The sequence below is a fragment of the Siniperca chuatsi genome, linkage group LG5, assembly GCF_020085105.1.
Source record: "Siniperca chuatsi isolate FFG_IHB_CAS linkage group LG5, ASM2008510v1, whole genome shotgun sequence".
NCBI lineage: Eukaryota > Metazoa > Chordata > Actinopteri > Centrarchiformes > Sinipercidae > Siniperca > Siniperca chuatsi.
The window spans coordinates 22,199,690-22,216,174 of record NC_058046.1 but is presented as its reverse complement, the minus strand read 5'-3'; the positions used below and the strand labels follow the sequence as shown (position 1 = coordinate 22,216,174).

Here is a 16,485-nt window from a genome sequence, read left to right as displayed (position 1 = left end):
AGTGGCGGAGTCCATGCCGGCGCTGGCACACACTGACAGATGGGGCATAGAGAGGCTTTTTATATTTGCTGAAGAATTTGCATAGTAACCGCCACTGCAGCTCGGGTGAGCTGCCTTCTGAGCTCTGAGCTGCTGTGACCTCCCTCTCTACTCGCTTTTATTTTGAACTAATGCATTCTCTGAACTCCATCCCTGCTCTGTGATGGATTTATACTACAGTTAAACTTTAAGGCCATGGCTTTATTTAAAGTCACGGCTATATATTTTATCTTACAATTCATTCAGCATATACACAAATATACATAGCATCAAACATACAGATAGCTGAATTTCTACCATAGCTTGCTGACCCTCTCTATCTGCCCATCTCCCTCTCTTTCTCTCACTTTGTGATTCTTCAGCCTGCTGAAGTCTTTGAGTTTGAGGGCAATGTCTACAGCCACCACCTGTCCCCCATCGCCAGGAAGCACAGTCTCATTGCAGGTGTGTGTGTGTGTGTGTGTGTGTGAATGCAGCCACAGTTTTTGCTGATAGTGACACAGAACAAACCAGCTGGAGTACCTGTTGACATTTATTACTGCGTGCTAAAAAGCATTGAACTTAAGATAAAAATCTCATTAGTTACCCTGTCTGTCATCAGTTTGTTTCTCCAAGCAGTGTATTACATGTTGCCCCACACCGCAAACACTGCATCTACCTTGTACCCCAGTTTTTAACCCAGGTGATATCTAAGTGACATGTACCTGGAGGGGACAGAAGTGGGTCTGAAGCTGGTAACACATGGATTCATGTTCAAAGACAGAAAATAAACGTAGGAATCTAGGTGCAACGCCCCCATGTCACCAGGCAGGACCAACAGGTTACTCATGCCTGCTGAGTATGTGTTCATAAATGTGCACACAAGTGCTCCCTGTCACACACAGTCTCTTTGACACGCCTGTTTCTAAGCCAGAAACAATCACAGTGTCTGTTTTTTTTTTTTTTGTGTCCTTCCCTCTCAGAGGTGTTACAGATGCTTGTCAAACGAGTTGCAAACATCCCTTGAGCCTTCTATTTTACCTAGGGAGACACTTTTAAGGGATTCTGTTCTTAAAAAGCCTTAGTAGCTCATTAATTCTGCATAATTTGACCTATTTAGATTTTAATGATGTCCCAGTCATCTTCTTTGTTCTGTTCAATTTCACCAACTACCTTGCCCTCCTCCCATGTATATATGCTGGGTGTGTTCACTTTTATCAGAAGTTCGTATCAGTTTTCATATTTACCACACCTTATCTGTGAGAACCTGGGATTCCAGTTTTTACCCTTCTGAAGCACCTCTCTTTTACACACACTTTGTAGCAGATTATACTCATATATTTATGATGATTTGTAAAATTTGACAATATTGATAGGTAGGAATGTAATATTGAAACTGTATGATTTAATGGAATTTTCAACTTTTAAGTTTGTTACTTTTTAACTTGTAATTTCCTTTTTTCAGTGTTTATACAAGGAAATAATGGCAGCCTTTTGAGTCTCCTCCCTCAACTATTCCTTTGTCTCTGCGTTTTTTAGTTGGCACCAAAAACCCTAAAATCCAGCTGTGTGACCTGAAGTCTGGTTCACGGATTCATGTTCTTCAGGGTTAGTGAATTAGACCACAAATAGATACACTTACATTTCCTGCTGTTTTTCCTCACATACATAAACGATAACTTTCCTCCTCTAGGTCACAGAGCAGAGGTCCTGTCTGTGCAGTGGTCGCCCAGATACGAGCACATCTTAGCCACTGCTAGGTAGGTAGGCACTTTTAACTGCCAGTCTTTCTGTGGAGATTCACTCTCTAAAACCATCACCTAGTTTGCCCTCAGAGCCACATCAAAGAATAATGCCAGGTACAGGACAGTCCCCACTATGTCCCAGCAGGTCTTGTCATCTCAGTTCCCGCCCATCTGGCCGCATTGCCTGAGTCAAGGATAATGCCACCACATCACTATGGCACACTAGTAGCCCTATCAGTATAGCATATGGTAGATACAGTCCCCACCTGTTTTAAGCTACATTAGACCTGCTAATTAATCAATTGGGATCAGTGTGCTGCTCTTCCTGTGGACTGTAAGTGAGTTTGAAAAGAACTGGCACAGAGAGGCACTCAGAGAAATGTATGATATTCTATTATGAAGCAGCTTGTTAATTCCCAACAGACAACTGACCTTTAAGAACAAACACTGGCTTACACACACTGGTGTATATGAAGCTCATCAGTTTCAGCATGTATTGTACCTATAAATTCCTGTATTGCATAGGACTGTATTTTCATTAATTAAGCGAGAGTATACAAACAAAAACAATTGCCTCATTTTCCTTCTAAGTGCAGACAGCAAAGTGAAAGTATGGGATGTGCGTCGGGCTTCTGGGTGTCTTTTCACTCTGGACCAGCACAATGGAGACAAGTCAAAAGCGTCCTCTGAGGCAGGTACAGTTACCTCTCCCCTTTTCTTTCTTTTCCAGTGTATTTTTCCTCATTCATTCTGAGTGGGCAGGGCTCTTGGTAAACATTTTAGCCTTTATTTAGCGAAGGAAAAATACAGGCATCAGGACAGAAATTATTGTAAGACAGGCCCCCTGGGATGTAATTGGCAGTGTAAAACTTTGGGGCTTTTGCTTATACTGTATGCGGTGCATTATCCTGTCATACATTTCACCTCCCTCAACCATAACAGTCTACCAGTCACTGTCCAAAATGTCCTTTTAGCAACCCCACTATATGGCATACCTTATAGTGATGCTGCACAGACATACTATATACATACAATTGGAGCAGAGGTGCACATAACCCCAAAAATATCTTGAAGTGCAATCTTAAGAACTGTGGGGCACACATTGATGTAGAGTCACAGAATTAACCTTCCTGGTAAATGATGCTTCTAATGATAATTTAAAAGCTCAGCTAAAAAAATAAGTCAGTTTTACAGCATAATTTTCCTCCTCTCTGCTCTAATAACTTTCAGGTTAACACAATTGAGTATGTCTCTCTGGAGAACTCAGGAGAAGTCGAAATTCTGCACATACATTATCTTTTTTTCTTGCACGAGGTCCTGTTTGTGTCCGAGCCAAGAGGGTGCAATATCTAGAGGAAAGCATTTTGCAATCAAACCAGTTAATCTCAGCTATTCTGTAATAGGAGACAAGGGGTTTTAACAACAAATGCACTAAAAGCATGCCATTTATTGTTAGGTATGAGAAATTATTTTACAGAAAAAATATGTACTGTTGGTTCTTGACAGAGATGGAGGAGGAAAGAGATGACAAACGCATGTTACAATGTCTTACCTGTATTTAACCAGTGAACACAGCTCATAATGGCAGAGTGAATGGCCTGTGCTTTACTGGCGATGGCCTCTACCTCCTCACTACTGGAACTGATGACCGTATGCGACTGTGGAATAGTGCCACTGGGGAAAACACACTGGTAAGGTGTGTGTGTGTGTGTGTGTGTGAGTGACTAAATGCTTTGTCCCCATAACCCACCTGGATTATGCAGATGCAGCAGTTGCAGACCCATTTCATTTGCATTTCTCAAAGTAGATCCTTGAAAGAAGTGTGAAGAACAAGTTGAATAAATACCCCAAATGTCCTGCTTGACACCTTCCAGTCTGGATTTGGAACCTGCAGAAACTGTTCTTAATGTGGTCATCGGTGGTCTCTGAAATACAGGTTCAGCCCAGCTGACTATCCTGGATCTCAGTGCTCCTTTTTGACACCTGTTTTTAATTTTATAGTACCACATATCACTGAATCAGGATGTACCTGCATATCAGCAATGTCTTGTCTCAGTTTAAAACTTTGTTTCTGACAAAGGCATGTGTACATGTGTAGTTCCACAAGGCTCAATCTTTGGTCCGGTTTTATTGCAATTTATACATGCATACACTTGGATGTTGTTCTGTAGAAACACAAGATAATTTACCATAATTATGCATAGGTCATGTCTCTGTATTTTTGTTTCTTATGATGACATGGATACTGTAGAATTATTAATTTAAAGCTGCATTAACTGATGTCTGACCACGAGGGAGCAAAAATTTGTCAAAACAAACTTACAGAGCTAACACCATATCACTGGCTTAAAAGTTGTTATGGGTAACGTGATGTCTAGGTAGTGAGTTTGAGCCAGTAGTGAGCTCAGACCTAACCTTTCAGTCTACACGTAGGCTGTAAAACCAAAATAATGAGCTATATAAGGCAAAAGCTCCATAGAGCTTAAGACTTAAGGGTGTTGTTGATTGTCAGTGCTTTTGGCATCATGAACAACCTTTTCACATTAGAGTCATTTGATTCTATTATAATACCAAAATATTGATCAATATTGTTTTGATGCCTTAACGCGAGCAGCAGCGTTCTGAATCAGCTGCAGCTGTTTTATTGATTTTTTTAGGGAGACCTGGAAAGACCCCGTTACAGTAGTCGAGTCTACTGAGGATGAATGCAAGTTTTTGGATATTTGGAAATTCTTGATATATTGTTAAGGTGGTATTAGGCTGACATTGTAATTGTCTTACTGTGGCTGTTGAAATTCAGGTCTGAGTCCATGACTACAACAAGATTTCTGGCTTGGTTTGTGGTTTTTAACATTACAGATTGAAGCTGAGTGCTGACTTTTTATCATTCCTCCTTGGCTCCAAAAACTTTACTTCAGTTTTATCTTTGTTTAGTTAAAGAAAATTCTGGCACATCCAATCATTGATTTGTTCAATGCACTTACTCAGCGCTTGTATTGGATTATAGTCCCCTGGTGATATGATTATGTAAATTTGTGTGTTGTCTGCATAATTATGGTAACATATTTAGTTGTTTTCCATAGTCTGAGCCAGTGGGAGCATGTAGATGTTAAACAGAAGAGGCCCCAGAAAGGAGCCTTGGGGAACTCCACATGTATTTTTTTGTCCACTCAGATGTATAATTACTTATGTGTAATTAATTAGTAGGATTCATTCCAGTTTAATTCTGTGCCGAAAAGTCCCACCCAGTTTTCCAGTCAGTCTAGTAATATGTTGTGGTCGACCGTGTCGAATGCAGCACTGAGATCCAATAATACCAAGAAATTCTGCCATTGTTTGTGTTTAAGTGGATGTCATTGAAGAGTTCAAAATAATTATTAGTAATTATTATTAATAATTATCCTATCAGGAATGATGAAGTGGTGATGTTATTATGTAAACATGTGAAACAGGAATTAATGTTTGGTTAACAATCACCAACCGCTAACCAACAATCTGCCACTGGTAACCAAATTGGACAGCCTTGTTTACATCACTGCTCTTACAGGCTCTTCAGGACAGACTCTTTGACTATTTTAGTTTTTGTCCTGATAATAGGACCAAAACTCCTGATCCCTCTGAATGGGTGTTTTTGCCCAGACTGAACCAACAGGATGTCAGAAACTTTGCTTTATAGCATTGGGTGTACATAAAATAATGGAAAACATGTATATCCAACCCCATAAACAACCCCATATTACAGAAACATAACCTTACACTAAAGCCAAGGGAAGCTATGCTATTTGCCCTGGGCTCTCACGCAGTCTCCTGTTCTAATTTCCTGCTCCGCTGCCTCATTCTGTGGTTGCCATGGTGGGCATTTTTCCATCTTCAGGCTGTAGCACAAGACAACTTGTGACTTAAAGAGTAGATGACTTTCCCTCCTGGGCAAAGATCAGAGTTGTATTATAGATGAGGTGGTGGGAATTTCTGATTCACATTAGAGAATTTCAAAGGAATGCATTACACAATTCAAACCTGTTTGACATACATGAATTAAGCTAGTAATTCTACACCATCAAGGTGAAGTCAGTTGCTCGTTTTTACCTGCTTGTTTTGATTTCAGGGTCTCTGCAAGTCCTGGAAAAGTTTTAGAATGTATGAAATCTAAATTGAAAAAGCGGTTGTTGTTTTGGTGTGCACTAAATGGCTCAACATATTGATGTAACAAAAAGAGTCTGTATATTGTCTGTTTCAAAAAGGAAACAGCTTAATTCATCCAGGAAACCATCTCACATTGTTTAGTGTTATAAGTCGTTTATATTTGGACATATACACACATGATCTGAACCTTGTGTGCCTTCACTGTTTGTCCCTCAGGTAAATTACGGGAAGGTCTGCAACGAGAGTCGTAAAAGGCTACAGTTCACAGTGTCACGTGGCTGCAGCCCAGAGTTTGTGTTCGTGCCATGCGGCAGCTCAGTAGCGATGTATGCCCTCCACACAGGAGAGCTGGTCACTATGCTCAGGGGTCACTACAACAATGTCGACTGCTGCGAATTCCACCCAGACTACCAGGTGAGACACACCGAAGTCCCAGGTGGTGACTATTCCCTGTATCTGCAGTGCTGCCATTGTTTGTATTTCCATCTGTCTATTTCTGTTTGTTCTGCCAGTCAGGTCTAGTTGGTCTCTTGTATGTGTAGAGAATTCAGGTTAGTTTTTCTCTGTCCACCATCTTTTTCTTTGATCTCTTCAGCCGTTGTGGTGTTGTCACTGCAGTAAGAGCTATTCATAATTTGCAATCACCATGGCACTCTCAAATAATTCCCCGGGTCAGATAACATAAGTCAACATTTCCTGAGCTATACTGAACTACTGTAAATGTAAATACAGGCATCCCCTTTGTGTGACCCAAGATAGTGCTCTGAGCCTAAATGTTGACTGTGACTGATATTTTCAGAAGTCACATGGTGAAAGTTTAACGACACAGAAGTAATGCCATCTCCTTTATCAGTCAAATATAGGTGTTACTTTAGTTTCACTATTATCTGTTGTATTCAGTACTCTTAAATACGCTTTTGCTTGTTGCCATTTAAGGATTAAAGGATGGGATTGTCAGAAAGCCAGTGGGACAAGGATGTGATGTTGCAAAAAGTTAACTTTTTCATTAATTTATGTAATGTACAGTAACTGTGTTGTCCTTGCTACACAACAAATTACCTGATTGAGGCTATTAAGGTTAAGGTTTTTATTGCAAAACAACAGAACAAATGTACAAACACACAGGCAACACGAGGTTCAGCATTGCGAGATTCAAGTATCACAGGTGTAAATTGTGATGACATAACAAGTTAAACATATAAATAATAAGATAAGCATACAAACATAAAAAAATGTACAAATAATAAAAACAATACACTCAATAATAGTACTGTGTATCCATGTGACTGATGCTGTGTGACAAATTATCAGAAGATGTTTCTGGGGCTAAAGCAGTATGTGGAGTTGACTTTGTCAAACCAATCGGCCTCAAATCAATGTACAGATTCTCCTTAAGTGTCAGTAGTAATGTTTTGTTCTGAGAACTTAATTATTAGGTACCTTTAGTTATACATAATCATCACAAATGTAGAGGGATGTCTAACCCATGCCCTCGTTATTAGCCAATTTCAACATCCGGTGCCATACACCGGCTTTGATTGTGTAACATAGGAATGCAGTTCAGCAGCATGTCACTCTGAAGAGTTCCAGAAATGGACGTCTTGCCCTGAATATATGTTTTATTTATTTTTGATGACTCTTATCTGATGTAATGATCTTATCAGACACCGAGAATGTGTCCCATGAGTTCACTTGCGTTGCGTGGACAGCTTATTAAGTATTTACTGAAGTGTTCTTGTTCTTTATATGTAGGAGCTGTATAGTGGAGGTAAAGACTGTAACATCCTGGCGTGGGTTCCTGTCCTTCGTGCCTCAGATGTAGAAGAAGAGTCAAACATTGCAAATAAGGTACGACAACAGGAAACAAGATATGGAAAAGACATATTAGGAAGAGTTGTGGAATCAAATAGCACTCTAAAATGTAACAGATTAACTAATAGGTTGAAAATTAATATGTTGTATTACAATGCCCACGGTAAGAATATGACAATCTCAATGTGAACATGATGATTAATTGATGTTTCCTAAACTTTCATTTTGTTATTTTATCTTTGTGGCAGAAATGAGATAATGGATAAGCTGTGTGTCATCTTAGGAAAATAAATGATGACTCCTCAGTGTTACCCGAAACACAGTGACAAAACATTCAAACATACCAACACTCAGTCACCATAGCTCCTTCATGCCATTTCTACATTCTAGTAGTGCTTATTTAATTACAAATGGCTCCCCCTCACCTGTCTTTTTCCAGATTAACTAGTTTAACAACATTTATCAGAAATAGTCATCTGTCATATACAAATTGTAATCAGGCAAATTTGACAGGGGTGTGTGGTTTCCCCGCACACAGTATTTATCCATGTGCTTTGTGTGCTTTGTGTGCATATGTATTTTTTGTTTTTGTAATGGATCTATTTAAAGAAGAGTATCTTCAGACTTGATATTGAGCTGAATGTCTTGATTCCTTACAGGGTGCTGCTGGCCAGTCTTCAGTGAACCCTGCCTTACAAGATGCATGGAGCAGTGATGAAGATTAATGCTGGTGTTTTTCTATGTGTGGACAAAGTAGACGTGCAGGTGTCTGACCATGCAAATGAGCACACATCCTTCACGGCCAACTTGTCAAAAAATGATAGATGATAATTATGGGCTTAGGGAAATGTCTCCTGTTACATCATTGCAGACAAAGATAAAGGCCTTAAAATGAAAATCAAATGTGTAAATAATCATACGACTTTATAAATATGCACAATGTTATGAATAATGTTTGTTTTTGTACATTTGATATAGCATTGTTATTGTAGCATTTTCTTTTTAATGTAAAGCCAGCATGGTCCTTGGTATGCATAGCAAATTTCATGTTACTAAAGTCCTGTTGCAAACCAATTTAGTATTTTCAATAATTCATTGTAGTCATGTCTGCCATTGTTTGTGCAAATTCAATATTGACTGTTTAAAGATGTTGACACTATATTTATGTAAGGTTTTGGTTAAAGGGACATTAAAGGGCTCAGAGAGAGAGAGATTAGTAAGCTTTTTAAACAGGTGTGGTTTCAGTGTGTGTGTGTGTGTGTGTTTCTGCAGCAGAGTTGAGAAGAGACTGCCCATAATTCTCACATGGGACTAACTGGGCATTCAGAAACACACATTGTCTTGTTGTCATTCCTGGCATACTTTGCATTTGTTTGTAAGTTCTGCTGTCAGCACTTGCTGAAACTATCAGCAAGGAGTGATACTGAAACCTTTCTCTCTGCCCTACCCCCCTTCACAGTTTTATATATTGGCTTTATTATCATGGACACCTGGAACCCAAATGACCCCCCCACACACACACACACAACAAAAACACAGTACAGTGATCAACATTGTTGTCCTTTTGAAATAAACCATTATTTCTTGCATATCAATCCAGTGATATTGAATATGAAAACACTATTTGTATCCAGGATACTGTTTCTATCATCATATAAAGTCAACTCTCTTTTCCCAGACTACCTGAAGTGGCTTAAATTGTACAGTTATTAATTTGTCTGTCTCTTGTCTTACAATAAAAGCACTGGGAATGCTGCCTTACTTCTTTCACCCACTTGTGTAATCTTGCTGTGGTATTATGGAGGTTGGGGGGGGGGACAGCACTAACTGTAAAACTGCTAAGCTCCTTTTTTTTGTGCTGAAACCAATGATTAATTACCCCTGAAGAGGATATTGTTACAAAAACTTGTCGATGAGGCATCACTTAAGAATGAATTCGGATCTTAGCGTTGTTGGGACAGAAATCGGCCAATCAGCGAAGGAGGAGGCGTTGTTGGAGCGCAGACCCTGCCCTCCGATGGCGGCCATAAGGAGCGAGGGGAGCGCGCTCTGCCAGCGCATGAGCAGAGCTGGAGGCACACCGGTTGGAGAGGTGCAGGTGAGCCGGGGGGTCGGATCCAGACAACTTGACAGACTAAAAGGACTTTCATTGAATATCAGCGGCAGCAGCAGCAACAGCAACAACAAGGTTAGTAATTTGACTCAACAGAATCTGAGTCAAGTGAATAAAATAACCCAAAATATTAGTGAGAGGAAATCTGAGACCGTGCATCCCCGCGTTTCAGCAATCACAGCGTGGCCGTGATTGCTGAAACATTTCCTGGCATTATGAGTTGGATGGTACCTGTTGGACTTGTTTTTCATCGATTGCGTCACCTGGTCCTCATCAACTCAACCCCTTGTTGAGGATTATAGCGATACTGGTGTGTAAATTATCTGACATTGTCCAAAAACAACTTTAAAATTAAATTTTGATGCCTTAAATGGTGCACCATCAAACTGAAGAAGGTGCTATTTCTAAAGTGAGCTTTAATTTGACGCTAAACGTTTTAATAGTTTCTAACCACTGAGATTAACTTCAATGTAGTGTATTGTGTGAGGAGGCTGGGCCGGTTAATGTTATCAAATAAAATAGATAAATAAAATGGTTTTAAGAATTATGATAATGGCCAAATTTGAAGTCAAGATGAAGAGACATCCACGCATTTATTTGATCAGGTCATCTTGACATAAATTACTGTTATTTGTGTTTTGATGTGTTCAGTGTTTTTTAACCTTTTTTTTGGGTTTTTTGTTTTTGTTTTAGAAAAAAATGCAATACTTGGGTAACTCTGCCTCAGTTATTGAATGACTCTGAACGTGACCAGATTGAGATACTGTAAAACCAGATTTTCCTCAAAAGTGGATGAGGGATTGGGAGTAGCAGCCTTTACACCAGGATCCCTGACTACAACGTTAATTGGCATGTTGAGGCTTGCCATGTCTTCATTAGTGTAGAGACTCCAGACAGCCATGCCTCCTTTTTCACAATAAACCCAATAACTTATCCATGCCCTCTTCAAGTTCCTGTTTCATTCAGGTAGACACACCTTTAAAACCTGTCAAGTAGGTTCATTCCTTATGTACACTTAGCAGACATGGGGTTGATGTGTTTGATTCCTCCATTATTTTTATTTATTTTTATTTTTTTTACATTTACTCACTACGCCACACAGATGGCACAATGGTTTTCTAGAAACAAAAATAACTTAACAGGTATGTTGAGTACCAAGATTTAGTTTGACTTCTGGTTTGTCTGTGATGTCTCTGAGACGAGAAGTTCCCTTTGGCATATTTCCCATAATAAGGCACGTTTCATAAACCAGTCAAGCCAGTCATCGTGTACCTTGCCCCCACTGGAGCCAAAATCAACCCTGTAACCAGAAACTCTTACATTGCATTGTATACAGCCGTTTTTGATTTAACTCCTGAACCATTAACTGTTGGTAATGGCTGCAGTGCTGACGCCAGGATCACTGGGAAAATGTTGTCCCATTTACCTTCAGTTTTAAAAAACTGGCCAGTCTAATTATGTTCTAACAACACATTACATAAATGAACTAATTCTAAACCACTGCATTGGCGCTGGGATTTTGCCCTTTTTTTTCTTGTCACATTGTGGAGTTTTTCTTTGTAAGCTACACATCATACTGTAGTTGCCAAAGACTCTTGTAAATCACTTCTCATTGAGAAAACGTTAAGGCAAAGTTTCACTCGTGTAGGTTTGTATCATGAAAGATGCCCAGCATAAGTCTAGGTGGCATGCTTTTGTTATGACACAAGTCCTTAAAAACGTAGAGTATATTGTAACTGGACGGCAATTTTTACATTAGCCATGCGTACATGTTTCTAGAATAAATTCTAGTCGCACCGTTGTTCACTCTCTGAAAACGGAGAGACACTGAGTGCTACTCATTGTACTCCCCGTACACTCTTGGCTTTGTTCACCTCGGAGGGGCAGCAAAGAATGGCTGAGCTGCCTCTTTTTCCTCCCCCATATACAGTCCAGTCTTTCAGCCATGTCAGTGTGGTGTTTAAGTGGATCTGCAAATGACTATACTGAGTTGAACATGGTTCAGAATCTATCAGATACTAGTTGCATGTGGATAAAGTGGTACTGTGCGCTGTCTTAGTCAATAGCTCATGTCACACTTGTTTTGCAACTTTTCAGCAGGTGTTTAGGAGAGACTTACTTCCTCGACTTAGTTCCTCGACGTGAAACTTTGCCGTGACGTTCATTTTCTAATCCATATCACTTGAATGCAGTGTTTTCTCCATTTGGTGCATTTAGCAGGTTTTTGAATACAAATATTTGTACAAATATTTCAGTAAACAAATACTTTTTTTTTTTTTTTTTTTGCTGTTCTGACACAAATATCACTGACTGATTCTGTGCCGGGCTTCTTATTCAAATGCCAGTGAAGTCATGTCTGGTCTAAACTGACTTCCTAACCTTGCCTTTTTGTTCGTCTAGGTGACTTGCAAGGACCTTATCTGACAATGGAATTTGATAATATAAAGTCCTCAGCCGCACTCATTTATGATGAGTTCATCCAAAATGCAGGTGAGTCTTTTAACATTCAATACACGTTAAGCATTCAAGATAACTCTAATGTTTGTAATTTCAATATCCTACAATATCACAACTTTTGGGTTTGTTTCTATATATGAATCCACTTTAACATGGTATACCGCCTTATTTTTCTTTTTGTATCTGAACCTTGTTGGTCTTATAAACCTGTCAACATGCTTCTGTTACAGACACACGGACAGGGATGTGGTTCCTTATGTCGTCTCCTCTCCCCCAAACGATCATCATCGTAGCGTACATTTACTTTGTCACATCGCTGGGGCCTCGGCTCATGGAGAACCGCAAAGCCTTTGACCTCAAAGGCGTTCTCATAGTCTACAACTTCAGCGTGGTGGCTCTCTCACTCTACATGTGCTACGAAGTGAGTCACCATGTTATCTTTGTTTTAGTTTTTTCACACAGTTGACATAAATTTGTGCTGCTGAAATCATTCTTAAATGTAAGATTTTACACAGCAATGCATACCACAGGCTCATAGTGGAGTGAGCCATGACACATTTTCATAGGCAGTCTTGTGAAATACTCTTGTGTTTTTTTTAATTTTTTTTTTTTTTGTTTATTTTTTTATTTGTGGTTTTTAAACTTGACTATTTGATCTGAGGTTAAACCAGCTCGGCAGGTGTTCTTTCCGTACACTGTACAAATATTTCCTCAGTGCATGACTTTGACTTTGTCCTGCATCTTTCCTGTCGAGACTTACTTCATTTTATCAATGCACTGCATTTCCAGTGTAATCATTTGGAGTGACATATTGGATTTCTAGGTGTTGTAAATATGACGTCGTTTGTTCAACCTCAATTATCCCCCCCCCCAGTGGAATGATTAATTTTATTGTGAAATATTACCCTGACACACGGTGTAGCTTTTAGAGTGTATGGCAGTCAACCATTAACTTAACAGCAGCATGTATAAAAAGGATTAAGAAAAAATGTAAAAGCTTTTGTGACCAATTAACATCTAAAATGAATTTTTGAAGAGACAGTTATGAATTTTTCCACAGCCTCAGTGACTTGTGAATAACCAGACTTTGCATTGTTCTCTTTAGTTTGTGATGTCAGGATGGGGAACAGGATACTCTTTTCACTGTGACCTGGTCGACTACTCTGATTCACCACAGGCTGTGAGGGTAAGCCACTCATTTGCAGATTAGAATGTATCCCAGCATCTGATTGAATTTTGCAATGAACATGTAGTGTAAGATCTGGATGTTATTTAGAACCAGTACTGAAATATTCTTCACTGTCGCCTCTAGATGGCAGCAACATGCTGGCTTTACTACTTCTCAAAGTTCATTGAGATGTTGGACACGGTAAGTCACAAAACCATTGTTAGACATTTGAGTTGAATACACTTGTGTATTGTGTTGCACTAGGCTCGGGTTGCATGTTGTCACACAGTAAATCTAACACTCTTTGTGTGACAAAACTAATATTCGTGTCCCTTTCCAGATCTTCTTTGTGTTGAGGAAGAAGAATAGCCAGGTGACATTTCTTCATGTCTACCATCACTCAATCATGCCTTTCACTTGGTGGTTTGGAGTTCGGTTTGCGGCAGGTAGGATTTCCTCTTGTCTTAAATGTACAAGCAATATTTTCTTCTTAAGACACTACATGAATTTTCTTTTGACATTTTGTGACGTTATTCCTGATGCATTTTCAGGTGGTATGGGGACATTCCACGCCCTGCTTAACTGTGTCGTCCATGTTATCATGTACTCGTACTACGGCCTGACTGCCATGGGCCCCAGCTACCAGAAGTACCTGTGGTGGAAGAAATATCTCACTACCATTCAGCTGGTATGTTAAGTTGTCTGATACAAGACTTTTTTTTTTTTTGTATGTCTTATGTTCTCAAAATTTACTCTTTATAAAGACCTATGGTGAATAATCAATCCTTCCTTTCTTTGTTGCTTCCCAGATCCAGTTTGTTATGGTGACCAGCCACATCTCCCAGTATTTCTTCATGAAGGACTGCTCCTACCAGTTCCCTATCTTTGTCTACATCATCAGCCTGTATGGCCTGATTTTCCTGTTCCTCTTCCTCAACTTCTGGTACCATGCCTACACCAGGGGCAAGAGGCTGCCTAAAGTGCTGCAGGCTCAGACATGGGCACACCACAGCAACGGAGTTATGAATGGAAACGCCAGTCATGAAAAAGATGAGTGACGCAAGACTCGGCTCATTAGGGGTTTCGGGGTTGACCTCATTTATGTAAGCAAACCGCTGCAGTCTGAGCTACAACCCAAATTAGTTTGGACTGTATTGTTTTTTTTTTGTTTTTTTGATTGCTTTTCAACTGCAACTGCAAAAGACAATCTTTAAATTATGACCAAAACTATATTTAAGAAGTTTATTGACCCAAGCTGAAGGGTTTTTTATTAGATTTTTTTTTTTTTGTTTACACTGAAGATAAAGCCCAAGTTATGCTATGAAAGTTTCCAAATATCCCTCCTTTTTCTGCTACAGTATGGTTTTAAAAATAAATAAATAAATAAAAATGTACGTGTCAGAAATCGACTCCACTATTCACACTGAATATAGGGCTTCACCTATGGTAAAACTGTAGGACCCTCTGCTGTACAATACAGTCGTACTGGGCCTCCTCAAAGCTTCTAATGTCGATCATTTTTTACTTTTGTGACTTGATCTTACTTCTCAGAAGACTTTTAGGAAATCCAGATTTTGTTTTGGGTTTTTTTTTTTTTTAAATAGTTGCGCACTGAAAAGTTTAAAGGTTGTTTATTTCACTTGACCTAAAAGGATGTTGACTGTTATGAGTCCATATGGTGTTTAGGCTACACATGTCCTGTTGTTCAGGTCTTTTTAAATGGTTACTTGCATGCAGAACAGGGTGTTTAGTTTTGATCACATATGCATATCCACTTCTCTAAGGCTTGAGTCACAACTGCTGCTGATGGTAGACATTCAGTGAAAAGCGCTGTCTTTATACTGTGGAGTCAATTGATTCTCTTGACTTAATAAATCTCCTATGAAGCGATGGTGTGACTGAGATGCCGGAGAGGAAGGCTGATGGACCACTGTGGTTCTGGGAGGATCCAGAGCAGAACTAGATTTTTACTACTTGCATACTGAGGCATATTGCAAAATAACACTGTATTACAGGACCGCAATACGCACAATTTCATGGATTTGCTATTTAGCCAGACAAAACATGAGCAGCCTTGCTTGCCTGCTTTAAGTATTTTGCTTCACATGTTGAAGCTCTGTGGCTAACAGGGTCTTCAGACAGCTGGAGTCGGGCAGTGCCTTTGGATCAAGGTCTGTGGAGTAGTTTTTTTTTTTTTTTTTTATATCGTTACGATGATCTTAACTGAAAAGTGAATGTAACACTCTGCTCCTCTGGTGACTGAGGACACAGGAACGAGCTTGGCATGTGGGTTGAAAGAGTTCTGCCTTTTTGTTTTGTTTGTTTTTCTTTTAATTCGGGTGCAAGCCCATGTTAACACTAAAGACTTACAATTATACAGTACAAACAGATGGGGTGAACACATTTTTTCAGTTCAAGTTTCAAATCCCTTATTATACAAAGTTAATACTGTAAGAAATTGTGACATGAAATGTTGTTTATATTGTATTTTATGTATTTATATGAAAATAAATGATCAATGTACTTTGAAAATCTCATTTTGCTTTTCTTTGTTTATTTGAATTGTGGAAGTTTTTATATTTCAGTTCAGTATAGTTTTTATAAAGACTGCTACACTATAATGAGATGCTTTTTCTAATAAGTTGAAAATCTACTAAGATAACTTGTAGGTGATTAAAATGCAGCCTCTTCACAAGCATCTTTTTAGAGTTTAAGTAATTTAAAAGAAACATTTACACATGAGCTGGCTGAAAATCTAATCTTGGCTTACCCTTGTGGCTGGTAATGAATATATATCGTGATAATGTTTTCTTCAACATTTGATTAGAACCTATAGGAAGCACATAAACCTCTATCCAGAGTCAATGCTGGCTTTGACATTCTAAGTAATGCTTAGACCTGACTATGAGCTATTTTTACCAGTAGGAGGTGCTGTTACACTGAGCCTAGAGGAAGTATGCTGTGTAGAGCTTTCATTGCATTATTAGAAAACATGCTGCTCTTTCCTTGTCTCACATTCGGTCAACCCA

At 39.2% G+C, this 16,485-nt stretch overlaps 2 protein-coding genes across 3 annotated transcripts in view; both read left to right on the top strand.

Annotated features, from left to right (window-relative positions):
- Positions 1–9,479, top strand: part of ercc8 (excision repair cross-complementation group 8) — a 17,760-nt gene extending 8,281 nt beyond the window's left edge. The window contains exons 5-12 of one of the 2 annotated variants that reach the window (XR_006378139.1): positions 402–483; positions 1,558–1,626; positions 1,712–1,778; positions 2,355–2,458; positions 3,330–3,454; positions 6,123–6,320; positions 7,637–7,754; positions 8,378–8,430. Coding sequence is in view for 1 of the 2 variants with exons in the window: in XM_044197615.1 (XP_044053550.1) it covers positions 402–483; positions 1,558–1,626; positions 1,712–1,778; positions 2,355–2,458; positions 3,330–3,454; positions 6,123–6,320; positions 7,659–7,754; positions 8,378–8,443 (807 nt within the window). In the remaining variant the exon portion in view is untranslated. Of the gene's footprint in view, positions 1–401; positions 484–1,557; positions 1,627–1,711; positions 1,779–2,354; positions 2,459–3,329; positions 3,455–6,122; positions 6,321–7,636; positions 7,755–8,377 lie in introns of both variants that reach the window. The other variant, XM_044197615.1, reaches the window with a different exon arrangement.
- A 271-nt stretch (positions 9,480–9,750) lies between these two features.
- On the top strand, positions 9,751–15,993 carry elovl7a (ELOVL fatty acid elongase 7a). Its single transcript, XM_044197616.1, has 8 exons — positions 9,751–9,906; positions 12,232–12,321; positions 12,519–12,709; positions 13,394–13,474; positions 13,601–13,657; positions 13,797–13,902; positions 14,008–14,144; positions 14,266–15,993. Exons 2-8 carry the CDS (start codon positions 12,258–12,260, stop codon positions 14,512–14,514), a joined length of 885 nt encoding a protein of 294 aa, XP_044053551.1. The 5' UTR covers positions 9,751–9,906; positions 12,232–12,257; the 3' UTR covers positions 14,515–15,993.
- Positions 15,994–16,485: the final 492 nt, after the last annotated feature.